Source organism: Schistocerca cancellata, chromosome 2 (assembly GCF_023864275.1).
Source record: "Schistocerca cancellata isolate TAMUIC-IGC-003103 chromosome 2, iqSchCanc2.1, whole genome shotgun sequence".
Lineage (NCBI taxonomy): Eukaryota > Metazoa > Arthropoda > Insecta > Orthoptera > Acrididae > Schistocerca > Schistocerca cancellata.
This window is the reverse complement of record NC_064627.1, coordinates 460,554,525-460,571,567: the sequence shown is the minus strand read 5'-3', so window position 1 is coordinate 460,571,567 and position 17,043 is coordinate 460,554,525. Positions and strand designations below refer to the sequence as shown.

At 41.0% G+C, this 17,043-nt stretch overlaps 1 protein-coding gene across 1 annotated transcript in view; it reads right to left on the bottom strand.

Moving 5' to 3' along the window:
* The window catches only part of LOC126161961 (protein lin-54 homolog), a 271,287-nt gene that overhangs the window by 77,433 nt on the left and 176,811 nt on the right, over nt 1-17,043 (bottom strand). Inside the window, exon 7 of the mRNA XM_049918145.1 lies at nt 12,980-13,174. Within this exon, the coding sequence (XP_049774102.1) occupies nt 12,980-13,174 (195 nt within the window). The remainder of the gene's footprint in view (nt 1-12,979; nt 13,175-17,043) is intronic.

Below are 17,043 nucleotides of genomic sequence, written 5' to 3'. Positions count from 1 at the left end.
CACAGACAGGGAAATGAAAGGATTGTTACACATTTAACTTTCAGCTGATGCCTTTGTCAGAAAAGGGAACAAAGGGAACACACACACACACACACACACACACACACACACATACACACACACACACACACATTCATACATGTGGGGCAGCTGCCTGGCAACAATCAAACACCTTCATTTCCCCATCATACCTGTTACCTCAATGCCATCCTTGCCACAATAGACCATGCTTCATATTTCTGCTCCAGTTCAGAAAAATAATCCTTACCCTGGCTAAAACCCAGTCTCACATTCTGTTCCTTAACTGTTGCCTAAACCATGGAATCACCTCCAATGGCCTAACCATGAAAATTCCTTTCTCTGGATCCCACCTTTCCTTTCAAAATGACTTTCACCTTTTCAGATTTTGCCAGTCCTGGGCCCTCACAAATCTGGTACTGCAGAAATATATCTCATGACACAGGCATCCCAGAACCACCTCTGATCCCTCTGCAAGATACTGCAACCGTGTAATCCCGACTACATTCATCACATCTCTGAACTTTAATCGCTTGCTCTCCACCACTTGAAGGAACATTCCAAACTTCAGTTACATAAAGTATCCAACCTGCCGACATACTACCACCATCTTGGTGCATCACTATCAAAATACACAGTGTTTGTCTTTGTCAGCCTCTCATAACACCCAGACCCCACCTAGCTGACCTTTTCCACTTGCCAGGTCCCCGAAGTTCCCTAACAACATGCCACTAAACCCATAGCCAAAAAATTCACAGAACACTGCTGTAAACCTTTCCACCAAATCCTAAGCCCCAGAGAAGTTTCAGTCCTCTCCAGATGCATCACCTTTAGCCCTACAGCCATGTTTAACCATGTTGGATTTGTCAAAGACCCACTTTCCTATGCCTGCAATGGAAAAACCTTTTTTGCTGCCAACCCCTCCAACCAAAGCCAACCCAATCTCAACACTGAACCCTGACTTTTCCAGGTCATCCAACCATGTTCCTCCCCCTCCCCCACCCCTTCCTAACCTTTTCCCCCGTCTGTTTCAGCTGGTCCTCCTCAACCAATGCGTCACCATCCTTTATGTTGACCATCTCTTCTCTGATGGCTCCATCACAGCTCTGCCCACATAAACCCACCAACCACAAACAGTACCTGCATTTAAGCAGCTGCCATCCCTTCCACACCAAAAAATCCCTCTCATACAGCCTGACCATCTGGGGACAGCATATGTGCTGTGACAAGAACTCCCTTGCCCAGTATGCTGAGGGTCTCAAAACCCTTTACAGAGAGGCACTGTGCTACTTTGAGAATTTCGGGGTAAATTCTAGAAATACTTGGCTCCCCACCATCTCAGAACACCCGATATTTTAATTACAAGGGTGAGAGATTCTTTTTAATGCATTAGAGGACTGTCCCTTAGGCCTAGTCTGCAAACAAATTTCCCAGGACATGTACCACACGCAACGTAATCCTCCCACCACAGCCAAGAACAAGCTACAAAGGAGTGTTCCCTTTGTCACCCAATATAACCCCAGAGTGGAACAACTAAATCACATCCTTCATCTGGGCTTTGATTATCCATCATCAGTGCTTGAAATGAAGGACATAATACTCAAGTTCCTTACGACCCCTCCTAAAGTGGTATCTGTCACCCATTCAAAATGCATATCATCCCAGTCTATCCCTATGTGACCGCAACACAAACCCTTGCCACAGGGATCACATTCCTGTGGAAGACCCAGTGCAAGACCTGCCCAATCGACCCTCTCAGCACTTCCTTTTCCTGCCTTGTCACAGGCTGACCATACCCAACCAGAGGCCGGGCCACCTGTGAAAGCCGCCATGTCATATACCATCTCTGCTGCACAAATTGCACAGCTTTCCATCCATGTTGGTATGACTACCAGCCAACTGTCCATCAGAACAAATGGCCACCATCCAGAGCATGGTAGACTACTCTGTGGCACAACATGCAGCTGAATGTAACATGCTTACTTTCAATGGCTGCCTTACAACTGAGGCCATGTGGACCCTCTTATCCACCACTAACTTCGCTGAACTGTGCTGATGGGAAGTTATTCTTGCAACAAATTCTTCACTCCCAATATTATCCCGGCCTCAACCTGTGGTAACCTACTGTGTCCCAACACCCTTCACCCAACAGAATCCACCTCCTCCCTATTCACATCCCCTCACTCTCATTGTAGGCAGCCATCTGCCAATGCACCCATCTGTATTTCCCCTTTCTGCCCCTTGCCTTTTTTGCTCCCCTCGCCACTCCCTAGCTCACAGGCTCCTAACACTACACCTAGCAATCTTGCCATACATACAGCTAGTCCATAAATGTTCTGCCAGACAGCTTTCTCTCCCCCCCTCCCCCTCCCCCAACCCATACCCTGCTATCCCTACTTCTTCCCTGCCCCACCAGATATGGTGGTCATGTGTGCATGAGATGTGCTTGCTTGCATGAATATGTGTGTGCTTCATTTTCCGATGAGAGCTTTGGCTGAAAGCTAAGTGTGTAACAGTCCTTTCATTGTGCCTATCTGCTACAGAACGTGTCATTTTTACAGTGAGTACCAATCTATCCTTTTTTAATATTGTTGATATTCCGCAACCTGGAGTTTCCACTATTTGATTAGAAGCCACTTGTGAGGAATAGTATCAAAAGTGTTCTGAAAATTCAGAAGTACGGAATCAATCTGAGATCCCCTGTTGACAGCACTCTCTACCTTGTATGAATGAAGAGCCAGGTTTGTTCAGAAGAATGATATTATCTTTGTCCATACTGGTTATGTGTCAATATATTGTTTTCTTTGAGGTAATTCACAATGTCCAAACACAGCGTATATTTCAAAATCCCACTGCATATCGTCAGTGATATCGGTCTGTAATTCAGTGGGTTACCCCTATTTTCTTTCTTGAATACTGTTGTGAGCTGCCAAACTTTCCAGTCTTTAGGCAGGAATCCTCTGTCGAGCGAGAGGTTGTATACAACTGCTATGTAAGGGGCTATTGTACTGGCATTCTCTGAAAGGAATCTAATTGGTATACAGTCTGGTCTGGAGAATTTGCCTCTATTAAGTGATTTGAGTTGCTTCGGTACACTGAAGATACCTATCTACTTCTACGTTAACTATGATTCAAATTCTGAAATACCTACTTCATCTTCTTTCATGAATGAATTTTGCTAAGCCACATTTAGTATTTTCGTTTTAGTCGTGCTGCCATCAGTAACACTACCATCGTTATCACCCAGTGAAGGTATTATTTGTGTCTTGCCTGTGGTGTACTTTACATATGACCAAAATCTCTTTGGGTTTTATCAGATTTTGAGACAATTTCGGTTTTGGGAATTATTAAAAGCATATGGCATTTAAATCCACACAACATTTTGAGTGTCTGTAGAACTTCACAGTTCTTCGAGATATTGCATTCTTTTTAATTTGGCACATTTTTTCTGATGCTTCTGCAACAACATTCTACCCCTTTTTGTGTATCACATAGGAACAGCTTCACCTCTCATTAATTTACTTGGTACTAAACCGAATTTTTATTTGAGTTCAAGCCACATATGTTCTACACTTGCATACTTGTTTGGAAGGAATGGAGACAGTCTCTTAGGAAGCCTCTCAAACTTTTACCTACTTTTTTAGATTCATTTGACATTTGCTTTTAGTGGTTTGGAAGTTAATGATATTCAGTCTTGCTACAGTGACATTTTACCACTAATTCATGTATCTATTATGACGGTCTATTTGCCTAACAAAGAATCCCCTGAGAGCGAGGTCGCAAAAGGTCAATGATATTTAAGGCATTCGAAGCTCCACACATTGTCCGCTACGCAACCACAATACTGGCTGATAATGGCAACAGGGACTGACACTGGAGGTATCCACTGATGGGTACAGCTTGAGGCTATGGAGCATAGCTGAACAGCTCAGTTGATGCGAAACTAACAACAGTGATACAGTGCTAATGGTGTCTATACAAAACAGAGCAATGGTAACAATAAACAAAGAAAACATTGGATTATATCTACAAGAACCGTTGCTGAAGTTGAAATTTCACTAGAAAGGAAAATTTCGCAGAGTGAGAAAGTAGTGGCAGATGAGTCAGTGGAATGTGTGGTGTTGTATATATTTCACTGTGTAGACATTGCACATGGGGAGTACAATGATGACAATCCTGGCTTAACAAGTGAAAGTGATACTGATACAGGTGTCAAGCCATGTAGTTCATCATCCTTGTCAGACAAAAAGCCATAAACCCAATCTCCAGTGAAATGTAGCAAAGGACAATCGTCGTCCAAGGAGTGGATACTAAACATAATTATGTGCTTGGAAGATCATCCACAGCGTAGTAAAAGAACAATTACGAACAGATTTCGAATACATCTGCAGCAATAAGAAAAACTATGGATAGTCAAGGGAGGACAAGATGCACTTGTTACAAAAACTGGAGTTTGTGTGTTTATACAATTTACAGGATCTGAATGATAGTGACCTACTATGTTATGCAGCTCAAATTGTGCATCACAAAGATTACAGTGAGTTCCAGGGAAGCAGTGCATTCTTGCATAACTTCAAAGAGTGCTATAGTATTGGAAGATATAACATAACTAAATTTCAAACAAAGCTTCAGCTTGACGATGCACAGCATACTGCAGAACTGAACTGAAAATGTGTAGATGAGATAAACTAACTAATCCCATCATTCAGTAAGTAATTTGTTTTCGACTCTGACCAATTGAAATTTGAAGAGAAAATGCATTTGAAAGGAACCCTGGAAATTGGAAGCACCAAGAGAGTTTGAAACCTTAACTTTTCCTGGCGAATTGAATGTTCAAATAACTTACGGGTTTGCTGCCAGGTGATGTCGTTTACCACCGCCAATATTTCGACAGGAACACACCCTGCCATTCTCAAGGCACAACTGCACGGAGGAAGCAATGTGCAAGGGAATTTAATACCTCGGTTCACAGAGGAGAAACAAGGACCGGTCATCCTATGGATTACAACACAGAGATTCCGGCTTGCACGCCCAGCTATTGGGATAGTGTTATTAAGGAAGCTGTTAAAATCAAACTATCAAGCAACCTTATAAACAGAGATGGTGGATTTTGTTTAAATGCTGCTTGGACTCCAGCTCTGTCTCTCATCAAAAAACAGAGGGACAGAATTAGTGCTACCTCACCTGTTGATAAATAGTCACTGTCGATATTTCTGATGTTGGTTATCCTTGGTTGTGTGTTGACTCTGCAGTAACTTGTTATGTGTGGGGTATCTTCCTTTTTTCTCCTCTGTGAACCGAGGTATTAAATTCCCTTGCACATTGCTTCCTCCGTGCAGTTGTGCCTTGAGAATGGCAGGGTGTGCTCCTGTCAAAATATTGGGAGTGGTCGATGACGTCACCCGGTAGCAAACCCGTAAGTTATTTAACCAAGAGAGTTGCATTACGGTCAACTAACGTCATTGCCTTAACGCACATGTATACAATTATACTGACTGTTAATCTGGAAGGTAAATTAGCTCCAAAGTTATTTATTGTGCTGTGTGAAGTTGGAGGTGCTCCGTTCCCCTGTGATTCTTTCTCATATGCATGATTTTGCAAGAGCAGTGGAGAATATTTATGTCACAGCAAGCAAGCATGGGAAAACGTGGGTAAGAGAACAACAACTACAGTATGAGCACTGCTTTTGGACAATAGCTGGTCCAAATAACATGCTTTTACTTGATTCCTGGTCTGCATGTAAGAATCATACTCCTTTAGAATAAACTATCACTCCAGAAAAATGTATGACATTGCAATTCATGCCACCTGGAACCAATGGACAAATTCAGCCTCTGGATGTTTGTTTTTTCCATGCCTATAAAACATACACAGAAGTGACAAAAGTCATAGGATGGCATTATGCACATATACAACTGGCAGTAGTATTGCATACAGAAGATACAAAAGGGCAGTGCACTGGCAGAGCTGTCATTTGTACTCAGGTGATTCACATAAAAGGTTTCCGAAGTTATTACGGCCACACGATGGGAATTAACAGACTTTGAACACGGGATGGTAGTTGGAAATCATTAGGCAACTCAAAATCCTGAAAACCACAGTGTCAAGATGAAATTCTGAAAGCCACAGTGTCAAGATGAAATTCTGAAAACCACAGTGTCAAGATGAAATTCTGAAAACCACAGTGTCAAGATGAAATTCTGAAAACCACAGTGTCAAGATGAAATTCTGAAAACCACAGTGTCAAGATGGTGCAAGAATACAAAATTTCAGGCATTACCTCTCACCTCGGACAATGCAGTGGTCAACAACCTTCACTTAATGACTGAGAGCAGTAGTGTTTGTGTAGATTTGTCAGTGCTGACAGACAAGCTACACTTTGTGAAGTAACTGCAGAAATCAATATGGGATGTATAACAAATGTACAATTACAATAGTGCAGCGAAATTTGGTGTTAAACGGCTATGGTAGCAGACTACCAACGCGAGTGCCTTTGCTATCACCACATCACCTGCAGTGCCTCTCCTGTGCTCAGGACTGTATTGGTTGGACCCTAGATGACTGGAAAACCGTTACCTGGTCAGATGAGTCCCGATTTCAGGTGGTAAGAGCTTATGGTAGGATTTGATTGTGGTGCAGGTTCCATAAAGCCATGGACCCAAGTTTTCAACAAGGCACTGTGCAAGCTGGTGGCTGCTCCGTAATTGTGTGGAGTGTGTTTACATGGAGTCTACTAGGTCCTCTGGTCCAACTGAATGAATCACTGTGCTGAAATGGTTATATTCAGCTACTTGGAGATCATTTGCAACCATTCATGGACTTCATGTTCTCAAATAACAATGTGCCATGTAAGCAGGCCACAAATGTTTGCGACTGGTTTCAAGAACATGCTGGAAATGTGAGTGAATGATTTGGCCACCCTCATTGCCCAACATTAATTCCACTGAATATTTATGGGACATAATCTAGCTGTCAGCTTGCACACAAAATCATGCACCAGCAATGCTTTTGAAATTATAGATGGCTGTAGAGGCAGCATGGCTCAATATTTCTGCAGGGGACTTCCAATGACTTGCAGACTCCATGCCACAACAAGTTGCTGCACTATGCTGGGCATAATGAGGTCCAAAACAATATTAGGGGGTATCCCATGACTTTTGCCACCTCAGTATATTATTGCACTATCTACAGTTACTCCTTTAAGGATAGCCAGTTTCACGATAAGCTCTACAAATAGACTGCTTCGCATTCAGTTTCGTGCCATCACATTCCATCAGTTCTCATTACCCAGTTACACCAACATGATTCTACATGCAATCCCTTAAGACTGGACACCTAGCTGAATGTCTTGCACAGTGAATGACTCCCAAGGAGTTCGCCTTTGATCTTTATGGTGTAAACTTTTATGACCACTGTGGCATACAATGGTGCACATTAATGGTTTGTTCTGAACATTTCTTGAATGTCGAAGATGATCCCATAGAAGGTTGATTTCTGCACCTCATGGACACTCATTTCTGTCACCTTCCTGATACATATGGTGAGTTATTAGCAGCTAACATTTTGCCTGTCACAACTGTTAACACAACACTATCAAATAAGCCTTAATAAAGATTGAACTTGTGATTCACATTCGAGGGGTTCCTTCTAAGATTGTTTCTTGTCAAGAGGTCGAGTATGTTATCACAACCATTTACACTTCTTGTGGGCCCCTGAGCTAACTGCACCATATGACCTTTGGACATAGCATTTTGTACAATTTCAGATGAAGTCTGACACATATCACAGACTTTAAACATGTATTTTCACAAACATATTGAGGGTAAATTTAAGTAACCACCAGATGCCAGGTAAGAGCTTCTTTCTGGTGAGCAATGAGGTGCCAACAGCATGGTTGCACCACTAATGTATCCTTAGAACAAGAGCCAAAAGGAACTGGTTACACCCAACGAAACACAAAATAAACCATGATTTCAATCTACATCCTACACTAACAGTGACACTAAAAGCAGGGGCAGGTTCGAATCCTGCCTCGGGCATGGATGTGTGTGATGTCCTTAGGTTAGTTAGGTTTAAGTAGTTCTAAGGTCTAGGAGTCTGATGACTACAGATGTTTAGTCCCATAGTGCTCAGAGCCATTTGAACCATTTGAAAAGCAGGGGCAAACTTATTGCTGCAATTTCAGTGGAATTTCTATTCATTTAGATGTTTATAGCCACTTTCTCAGAATAGGACACATTCATTTTGAAAATCTTCAGAGAAAGAAAGCATATGCAATCCAACATTCAAAGTTTTTTTTTTCTTTTTCTATTTTTTTCTTTTTTTCTTCTTCTTCCTAGTTCAAAATGTTAAATCGTTCTAATGCTCGAATTACAAGCAAGCATTTTGCTGAGTATTATATCAGACTTGTGTCTACATTAGCAAGCCATAACTTAATGATTTTTATAATCGAAACTAATTTTATTACATTATGCATGGAGACAATTTAAAAAAAAATTTTTTTTTGCTCAGTACATTTCAGAAGGATAGAAATACAATAGGTTGGATGACTGTGGAGGGTAAGTGAGGGAGACTGAAAGACTGAGTAGCATGATTGGTAAGAAAAAAGAAAGGAAATAGGACAAACATAGCAAGCAATGTGAGGTGCCAGGCTAGCGGGCCAAAGGCAAATTGTGGCAGAGGGCGAGTTGCATGGGAGGTGGGTGAGAGGTGAAGGGTGAGATGCATGGGGGGGGGGGGGGGGGGGGAGGAGAAGAGAGGAGGAGGGGGGGGAGAAGAACAAGATGCACAGGGTAAGACAGGTAGGAGACTTTGGTGAGTGGCCACAAGAGTGAAAAGCGCAGGCAAGTGAAGTGATGGTAGGGCTGCAGTAAGAGGGGAGTCACACAGTTGTTCATATAGAGCAAGGTATTGAAAATCCTCTTTTACACTCACAAATGTCTAGACAATTTGTTTTAGGTGTTTGTTGATCAGCTGACCAATAAAAACATCTGATTGGTAATCACATGTTGGCTTATCTTGTCCATTTAAGTTCGTAATTTTTTTTCGTTTTAATCTAGCTGAACGTAATATATTTGATTTCCATTACAAACATTCAACCTCCACCCTGTACTTAGCGGTTTACTCTTTTAATGATTATATACATATTATGGCTTACATGTTTTGTTCTGTTGCTGTCAACAATAAAGTTATATTTTATTACAGATTTTTTTTCTTAAGAGGAACCGGATGCCCAGGCTCTTCTTGTAAGGCTGAGTATAAATAGTCTATGCTGTTTACCGTATTTACTTGAATCTAAGCCGCACTTTTTTTCCGGTTTTTGTAATCAAAAAAACCGCCTGCGGCTTAGAATCGAGTGCAAAATAAGCGCAAGTTCTGAAAAATGGTGGTAGGTGCCACCACAACTAATTTCTGCCGTCGAATGTATGTAGCGCTACACAGGCACGCTTTGCAGGCACAAAGATAAATACTGGCGCCAAAACCTCTGAGTCAGTAAATAAAAAATAAAGGGTGGAAGACGAGCATTTTTCTCCGCCCCGAGTTTCGACCACTGCATTTTCATACATTATCCAACGAAGTAAATACAAATTCCGTATTGTTCATCTTTGAATGTAGCAGCATTTCAATGTACTATGAAAATCCGACTGGCAAGACTGTTTGGGATGTTTGGCAATATGGCCAACTCTACGTTCTGAATTTTTTCCTACCTGTGAGAAGGGATGGTTGCTAATAGGAACTTCTATGAATTGAGAATCACATGCAGTATTCTCTTTACCATAAGAATAATACGAATATAAACATTTTGCCATGTATTCTTTCGTGTTTGCTGCTATCTCATTTAAATTCTGCCTGCCTAATAAACTTCGAAACTAGTGTGAGACAACAGCAAACGGGGAAGAATATACATGTCATGTCATGTTTATATTCGTATTATTCTTATGCCTAATAGTGATACAGTCAAAAATGAAGCACGGCAATTGACTAGATTTTTAAATCTAAGATGACTAATTTCTGTGCAGAATGTAATGTACAAAAAAGGCGTCTGCAAAGATTTTCAAACGGCGAAAAATTTCCGCTAAACTCTCGTTCAGAACATCTATCATACGCAGTCTATTATTTGGTTCTTGTTGATCATTATCAAAGAAAGCAGCAGTGTAAGTAACAACAAATAGCAGTCTCTTGCCATTGTTTCGCTAATGAGACAATTCCGCTGTCTCTCTATCTCTCTCTCTTTTTTTTTTAAATCGTAAGCGGCTGTAGCGTGCACAAAAGCAAGCCATGCCGCGATCGGCGACAGGTCGTAAACACACATTATCAGAATGCGACAAACAATGCATGACACAGTACAACAACACATTTTCAACTTAGAGTGACGTTAACACCTATAACAAAGAGAACAGCACTTATCAGTTCAAAGAAAAATAAGCAACTGATTCAAAACAGACGAAGCACGTGAAAAAGGAAGGGTACCCGTATAAATACGAGCCTGACGCATAGCAATGGCTACCTGGTAAAGCTTAACTGCTAAGCTTACGACTCGAACCAAACTACTGTAGCTGTATCGTCATTCATTCGACCTAAATTGTGTCTCATATTACAATGAACCAACTTTGTTTCGATTTGGTGGTGCGGCCTAAAACTTTTCTCTCCCTTGAATTTCGAGTCTCAAATTTCAGGTGCGCCTTAGATTCAGGAAATTTTTTTTTCCTTGATTTCGAGTCTCATTTTTCAGGTTCGGCTTAGATTCGAGTGCGGCTTAGATTCGAGTAAATACGGTAATATGTGCTATGTCAAAGAGGAAATTCAAGGGTCAATGGAGTTCCCACAAGAAGTGAAGACAACTTAAGCCACCTCAGAAAGAGCTTCACTTAATCGGAACAAATTTGATACAACCATGATAAGCAGATTCCCCAAATGTTGTCTGTTGCCAAAAATTGTGGCTCAAAATACATTTATTTCATCAATAATCCCAACTTGAAGACTAAAACTTTTCTTAGGAAGGTTTATAAAATCTTTCTGATTCATCTCACTAATCCAACATCTCTTGGTTTTTATTTCACACACAGATTACTGTGATACAGGTATGACAGTGATCACCAGACCATGCTTTGTAAACCTGGGTTTACTAAACATATTCATATTCATATATAGTGGAGATCAGTCTTTCACAAAAATATTCCAAGATCCAGTTTATTATATTTAGGAGGGAAGATAAGTACAGGGAAAGTGTTAGCCATTCTCTAAATATGCTAAACAGCTGATTTCCAAAACAATATGTAAACCAGCATTTAACATACATCATAAAACTCACTAAAGGTGGCATGGCCAGAACTAAAGAGTTCTAGCACTGTCTGGTGGCAGGTGCAGGGACTAGAACACTAGATGGCAGTCTGATGAGACTACCAGGTGCAGTGTCGGGAGGTGGGATGTGGGGCGGAACTGGGAGCGGCAATGGAGAGGAGCAGGAAAGGGGAAAGTACGAGTGGGCGCATTCGCGGAGGGTATCGCACAATGAGGGCGAGGGACTGTGGAAAGGAAGGTGGTGATAGGACAGAGGGGGCAAAAACAGTTGGATGGTGGATGTGAGCTAATAGGTTACCATAGATCGGGGCTGGGAAAAACCGCTATCAAATACCCAGGTGCAAAAAATTCCCACTCCACCCACTCAGGACTTCCTACTCCAGTCCATCAAGCCCAGGTCACCTGTGAAAGCAGTCTTGTCATACCTGCTCTGCTTCAACTGTTGCACAGCTTTTTATAGTAGTGTGACTACCAACTAGCTATCCACCAGGATGAATGCCCACCACTAAACTGTGGCAAAGCGCACAGTACACCACCCTGTGGCACAACAGACGTTTGAACATAACGTGCTTGATTTCAATGGATGCTTCACTACCCAGGTCATCTGGATCCTCCTCTCCACCACTAACTTTTCCAAATTGTGCAGATAGCAATTATCCTTACAACACATTCTCTGCTCTTGATATTATCTTGGCCTCAATCTACTGTCCCCACATCCACCATCTAACAGTTTCACCCCGTCTCTGTCCTATCACCACCTCCCTTTCCACAGCCTCACTGTGTGCTGTCCTCCAACAACGCACCCTCGTCCTTTCCTCTTCCCTGCTCCTCTACATTTTTGCTTCCTGTTTGCCGCCCCCCTCCCCTCCCCCCAACACACACAACCCACTTCCTGATGCTGCAACTGGCATTCCCATCAAGCCGTCGTCTAGTTCCTGCCCACTCCACCACACATAACTCTTCTCTCCCCCCACACACCACTATACAGCACTCTTCTCTCCCCCCACACACCACTATACAGCACTCTCCTCTCCCACCCACACACCACTATTCAGCACTCTCCTCTCCCACCCACACACCACTATACAGCACTCTCCTCTCCCACCCACACACCACTATACAGCACTCTCCTCTCCCACCCACACACCACCAGACAGCAATCTTCTCTCTCCACATCATATCCCGCTGTCCCTCCCAACCCCACCTCACTTCAGATTGCTATTTATGTGACAATCTCAATGTGGTCGGAGCTGCTGGTGGTACCTGTCATGTGTATGTGATGCGCTTGTTTGTGTGAATGTGTGTGTGTTTCCCTTGCTGAAGAAGGCGCTGACCAAAATCTTTAATGTGTAACAGTCTTTTCATTGTGCCTATCTGCAACTCAATAGGCCATCTTTATGGTGAGTAGCAGTCTATCGTTTTCCTAATTTTGTTGTTATTCCAACCTAGAGTTTACATTGCTTGTGACTAAGTTCTGTTCACCTAGAGCTATGTCCATTAGTAACATACTCCAAATGAAAATTCATCCTTACTGCACAAATACTACGTAAGGATGTGGCTCTCAGATATTCAGTGAGTAAGGAAAGAGGATTACGGATGTTCATGTCACATTTATCCACAACTAAGAAAGCAAGAAGACAGAGAAACATCAGCAACTTACATTTTTAACTTGCTCCACATAGTGTGCTGGCAGCATCACGTAGCTGTTACCACCAGATGGAAGAATAGCTGCTCCTGTAACTGTTGAAGCTTGAAGCGTTGCTACATTCTGAGCTCCTCGAAGCTGTGACACTGGAGTAGCTGCAGGAATGAGGATCCTCTGTGCAGGTTGACCAGAGGCAGGTTTTGGAACAACCTTTTCAATGTGAAAAATAAAAACATTATGCCTGTTTAAATAATACTTGGAAAATTTTAGAGTAGGAATACATTACAGTTTTTAGAGAGCAGCTTATAATAGACCCACACCCAGCGATTATCAATATTTGATTAGTAATAGGTTCATTTCTTTGCACCTGCCAATCATCCATCAATTGATATCAGCTTATAATTCATGTCATACGAGAGTTATCTAGAGAAAATCCTACATTACGCAATAAATAAAATACTGAAATAGTTAAAAGCATGTTTTTGACCTTCATATTACTTTCTTATATAATCACATTTAGATTTACAAATGTATCACATTTCTGAAAGAGTTGATACATTCGCTCAGCAAAAGTTTTGCTGTCACAGCCTGTGATAGCACTTTGAAGTTCCCCAATACTATCAAAATTTCAGGAGGCAATCTAGTTGCTCATGTTTGATGAGGTGGAAATCACTTGGTTCCAAGTCTTTGCTGTAGGTGGATGTCCTGTTTGTACTGACATAACAGTTATTGTCTTTTCCATGGAGTGTGCAGTTAAGTGCTGATGTGAAGTCACATGACAGTTTGGCGACCAAACCCGAGCATAATTTGAGCTACAACACTGTTCAAAAGGCTGCGACCGAGTATACTTTGGGCCATGATTTTATTGACGTGCAAGCCACCTACCACTCGAATACTGGACTCATTTCATGTGAGAACTATGTATGGATGTCTCACTACCTGTTTCTTAACAGATGCTTCCTTCTGGTGTCCACTTCTAGAATTAGTTCAAAAGGAATGTTGGCATATGTTACAGCTGTTGTCACAAATGAGAGCCAGTGTGTGTTCACACTGTCTTAATTTCATCCGCGTAATTGTTAGGTTTCAGTGTTTTCTGTAACTCTGCTTTAAATATGTCACGTATGTTGAGCGAGCAAGAAATTTTGGAAGCTCAAGAGGCAGAATTCTTTGATTCTGGATAGGAGAGAAAAATATCTGAATGGTAACAGTCTGAAGATGATTTGTATGTGGGAAAACTGCAGTCTGCTACAATTTTTTATTGCTAATATTATTACTACAGACACTGCTGCTGTAATTACAGTTTAGTTCTGTTTTATTTGTCTTGATCTCACCCTTGTTTTACAGATGGATCTCACGATGAATCAATATTCAACATGGGTTTCTAAGATCTGTTAGGAGAAGACAGGACAATTTAGCTGAAAAGAAACAAACTACTACCGCTCTGTTTGCTCTTTGCTTGCCAGAATACTTCAAGTCCTTTCCATGATTATACTTCCTGTCACCACTATTTAAAATTTGTAATCTACCAAAAAAACTAAAGTAATTATGAAAAATAAACACAGAATCTTGGTCTTTTTTTACTATATATTACCGTTTCAGATGTATCAAACATATATGTGCCAGCAACACTTCATGTAATCGCAAGAATAGTTGGTTGCCTATGGCCACAATTCTTCTAAGTGACTGGGCTTTGGTGTATCAAAGAGTGTGTGCTACTCGTGTGCGGGTTGGTATGACACTACATTGCTGACTGCTGTTTTGTCTTTAAGAAACCCATGTTATTTCACTGGTCATCTCCTGCATCGTAAAGTCCAGACAAGCAGTCTCAGTACACAGTTCCAGAACGCAAGCACAGACCTTGTGGTACCCTATTTGTTTAGTCAGTCATGCGAAGTACATGTGGAAAGTACGGAAAGTTGTCCAACAGTTGATACATTGTGAACTATGATAAAACAATGATACAATTTGAACGAGTTCATCTGTGTAGTCAATATAGAAAGTAGTGAGCACTTCATTATGTACTGTGGTCTTTCCTCTATTGAGGAACTTTAAGTGACTTCCAATTTCACACAACAGTTGGTAGTATGAAAAGGGTTGTATTTGGTAACTGAGGGTATTTCTCCCAGTAAGTCCTCTGTCTGTTGTTGGCTGAACAAATTCAGTAACAAAATAAATTTGCTTAGAGATGGAAGTCCGGGTGCCAAAAGGATACTACTTTTATTGTTTCAGAATGATGGAAGGAATTTTCAGCACATTACCAATACATGTAATATACTCTTACCTTTGAAGGAACAGACATTTCTTAAATTATACACAAACATTTTAGTACTAGGAATGTCTGTGATCAAGACCTGGAGACATCATCATCATCATCATCATCATCATCATCATCATCATCATCATCATCATCAAACAAAACAAAACAAAACAACACAAAATTCAAGCATTCAGGGTACTGTCAACAGATGTTCAATGACTTTCATTTCTTCTGGTGAAATGTGATGTGTAACACCTTCTCTGCTAACAAATTGTGTTTTATGAATTTGATCAAGACTGGAAATGTAATACCTATCATATACAATGATTTTCTCCAATAATATTCATTCAAGAGATGTTGGCAAACAAGGAATTTGCATAATACAATTACCGGTATTTATAGAGCTACAAGTGGACACATTACTAGTCACACCCGAAGATGGAAGAACCAGAGACTGTTTCCTAAACTGTTCTAAAGAATATTGGAAAAGTGATTAAAGACAAAAATAGGTGACCTTGCCAAACTGCAAAAATTCCTATGGAGATTTCTAGTCCCATGAGTTATCTCTCACTAGAGATAAACAAAAGAAATAATCTGTGAACACAGTTTTGATTCTAAGAAAGAGCTATGTCACAGCATGAAGCATTTCTGGAGAAAATCTAGCAACACACTCCGACCTTAATTGTGCATAGGTCATTCCATGCCAAGTCGTTCAGTTTCGGAATAAGTTCCTGCATGACCATCACAGATTTTGCTGCAATGCTGTGTGAAAATTTTTACCCCATAGCGCCGATATCAACAGTGCACCCATGAGTTTTCGGCAATATAGAAACGCAATATCTCCGGCAATATTTTCTTTAAAGAAATAAAACTATGCCATCTTGTACAACTTTTTATGCTCTCTAAAGTGAAATAATTGAAAGGAGGAGGAGGAGGAGGAGGAGGAGGAGAAGAAGAAGAAGAAAATTTCCTGAATAACTTGCATATGGATAATTTGAAGCAAAGTCAGCCGAAAAAAAAAACACACTGACAAGAAGAAAAGTAAAGTTTAGCTTTTTATATCTCTGGAAGTAATTGTGGGCTACAACTGAAACTTAGTGCATAATAACTTACGAGAAAAAGGTCTTACAATATGAAAATTAATTAACCTACTGATTTCCAGTAGTTCACAAATTGAAGTCAAAGTTGACAATTTTTCTAAAAGTGGGACAAATGGTTATTTCTGACCCACTTCAAAAAAAAAAACAAGAGTCTGCTGCAAATTCTTATAAACTATTTTCTTTAGCAAGACTAAGTTCTAAACCATCTAAAAAACCTTTATTTTATTTTGCAATGTGTGCATTTAAGGTGCTAAAAACAACTTTATTCAACATGTAACTGACATTCGGATTTAGGTTGACATGTTCAATATGCCTGCCATCATTGGTGATGATGTGGTGCAGACGAATAGTGAAATTCTGCGTGACTCGCTGATGTGTCTGAACATCGATGTTGTCGATGACCTGAGTGGCTGTTTTCAGCTCAGCAATGGTTTCGGGGTTATTGCTTTACACCTTATCTTTAATATAGCCCCACAAAAAGAAGTCGCATGTGTTCTGACCCGGAGAATATGGCAGCCAATAAAGGCCAATGCCAGTGGCCTCTGGGTACCCCAGAGCCAGAATATGGTCCCCGAAGCGCTGCTCCAGGACATCAAAGACTCTCGTACTTCAATGGAGTTGAGCTCCATCTCGCATGAAGCGCATCTTGTCAAAATTAGGGTCATTTTGGATAATGAGTGTGAAATTATCTTCCAAAACTTTCAAGTAATGTTCGGTATTCA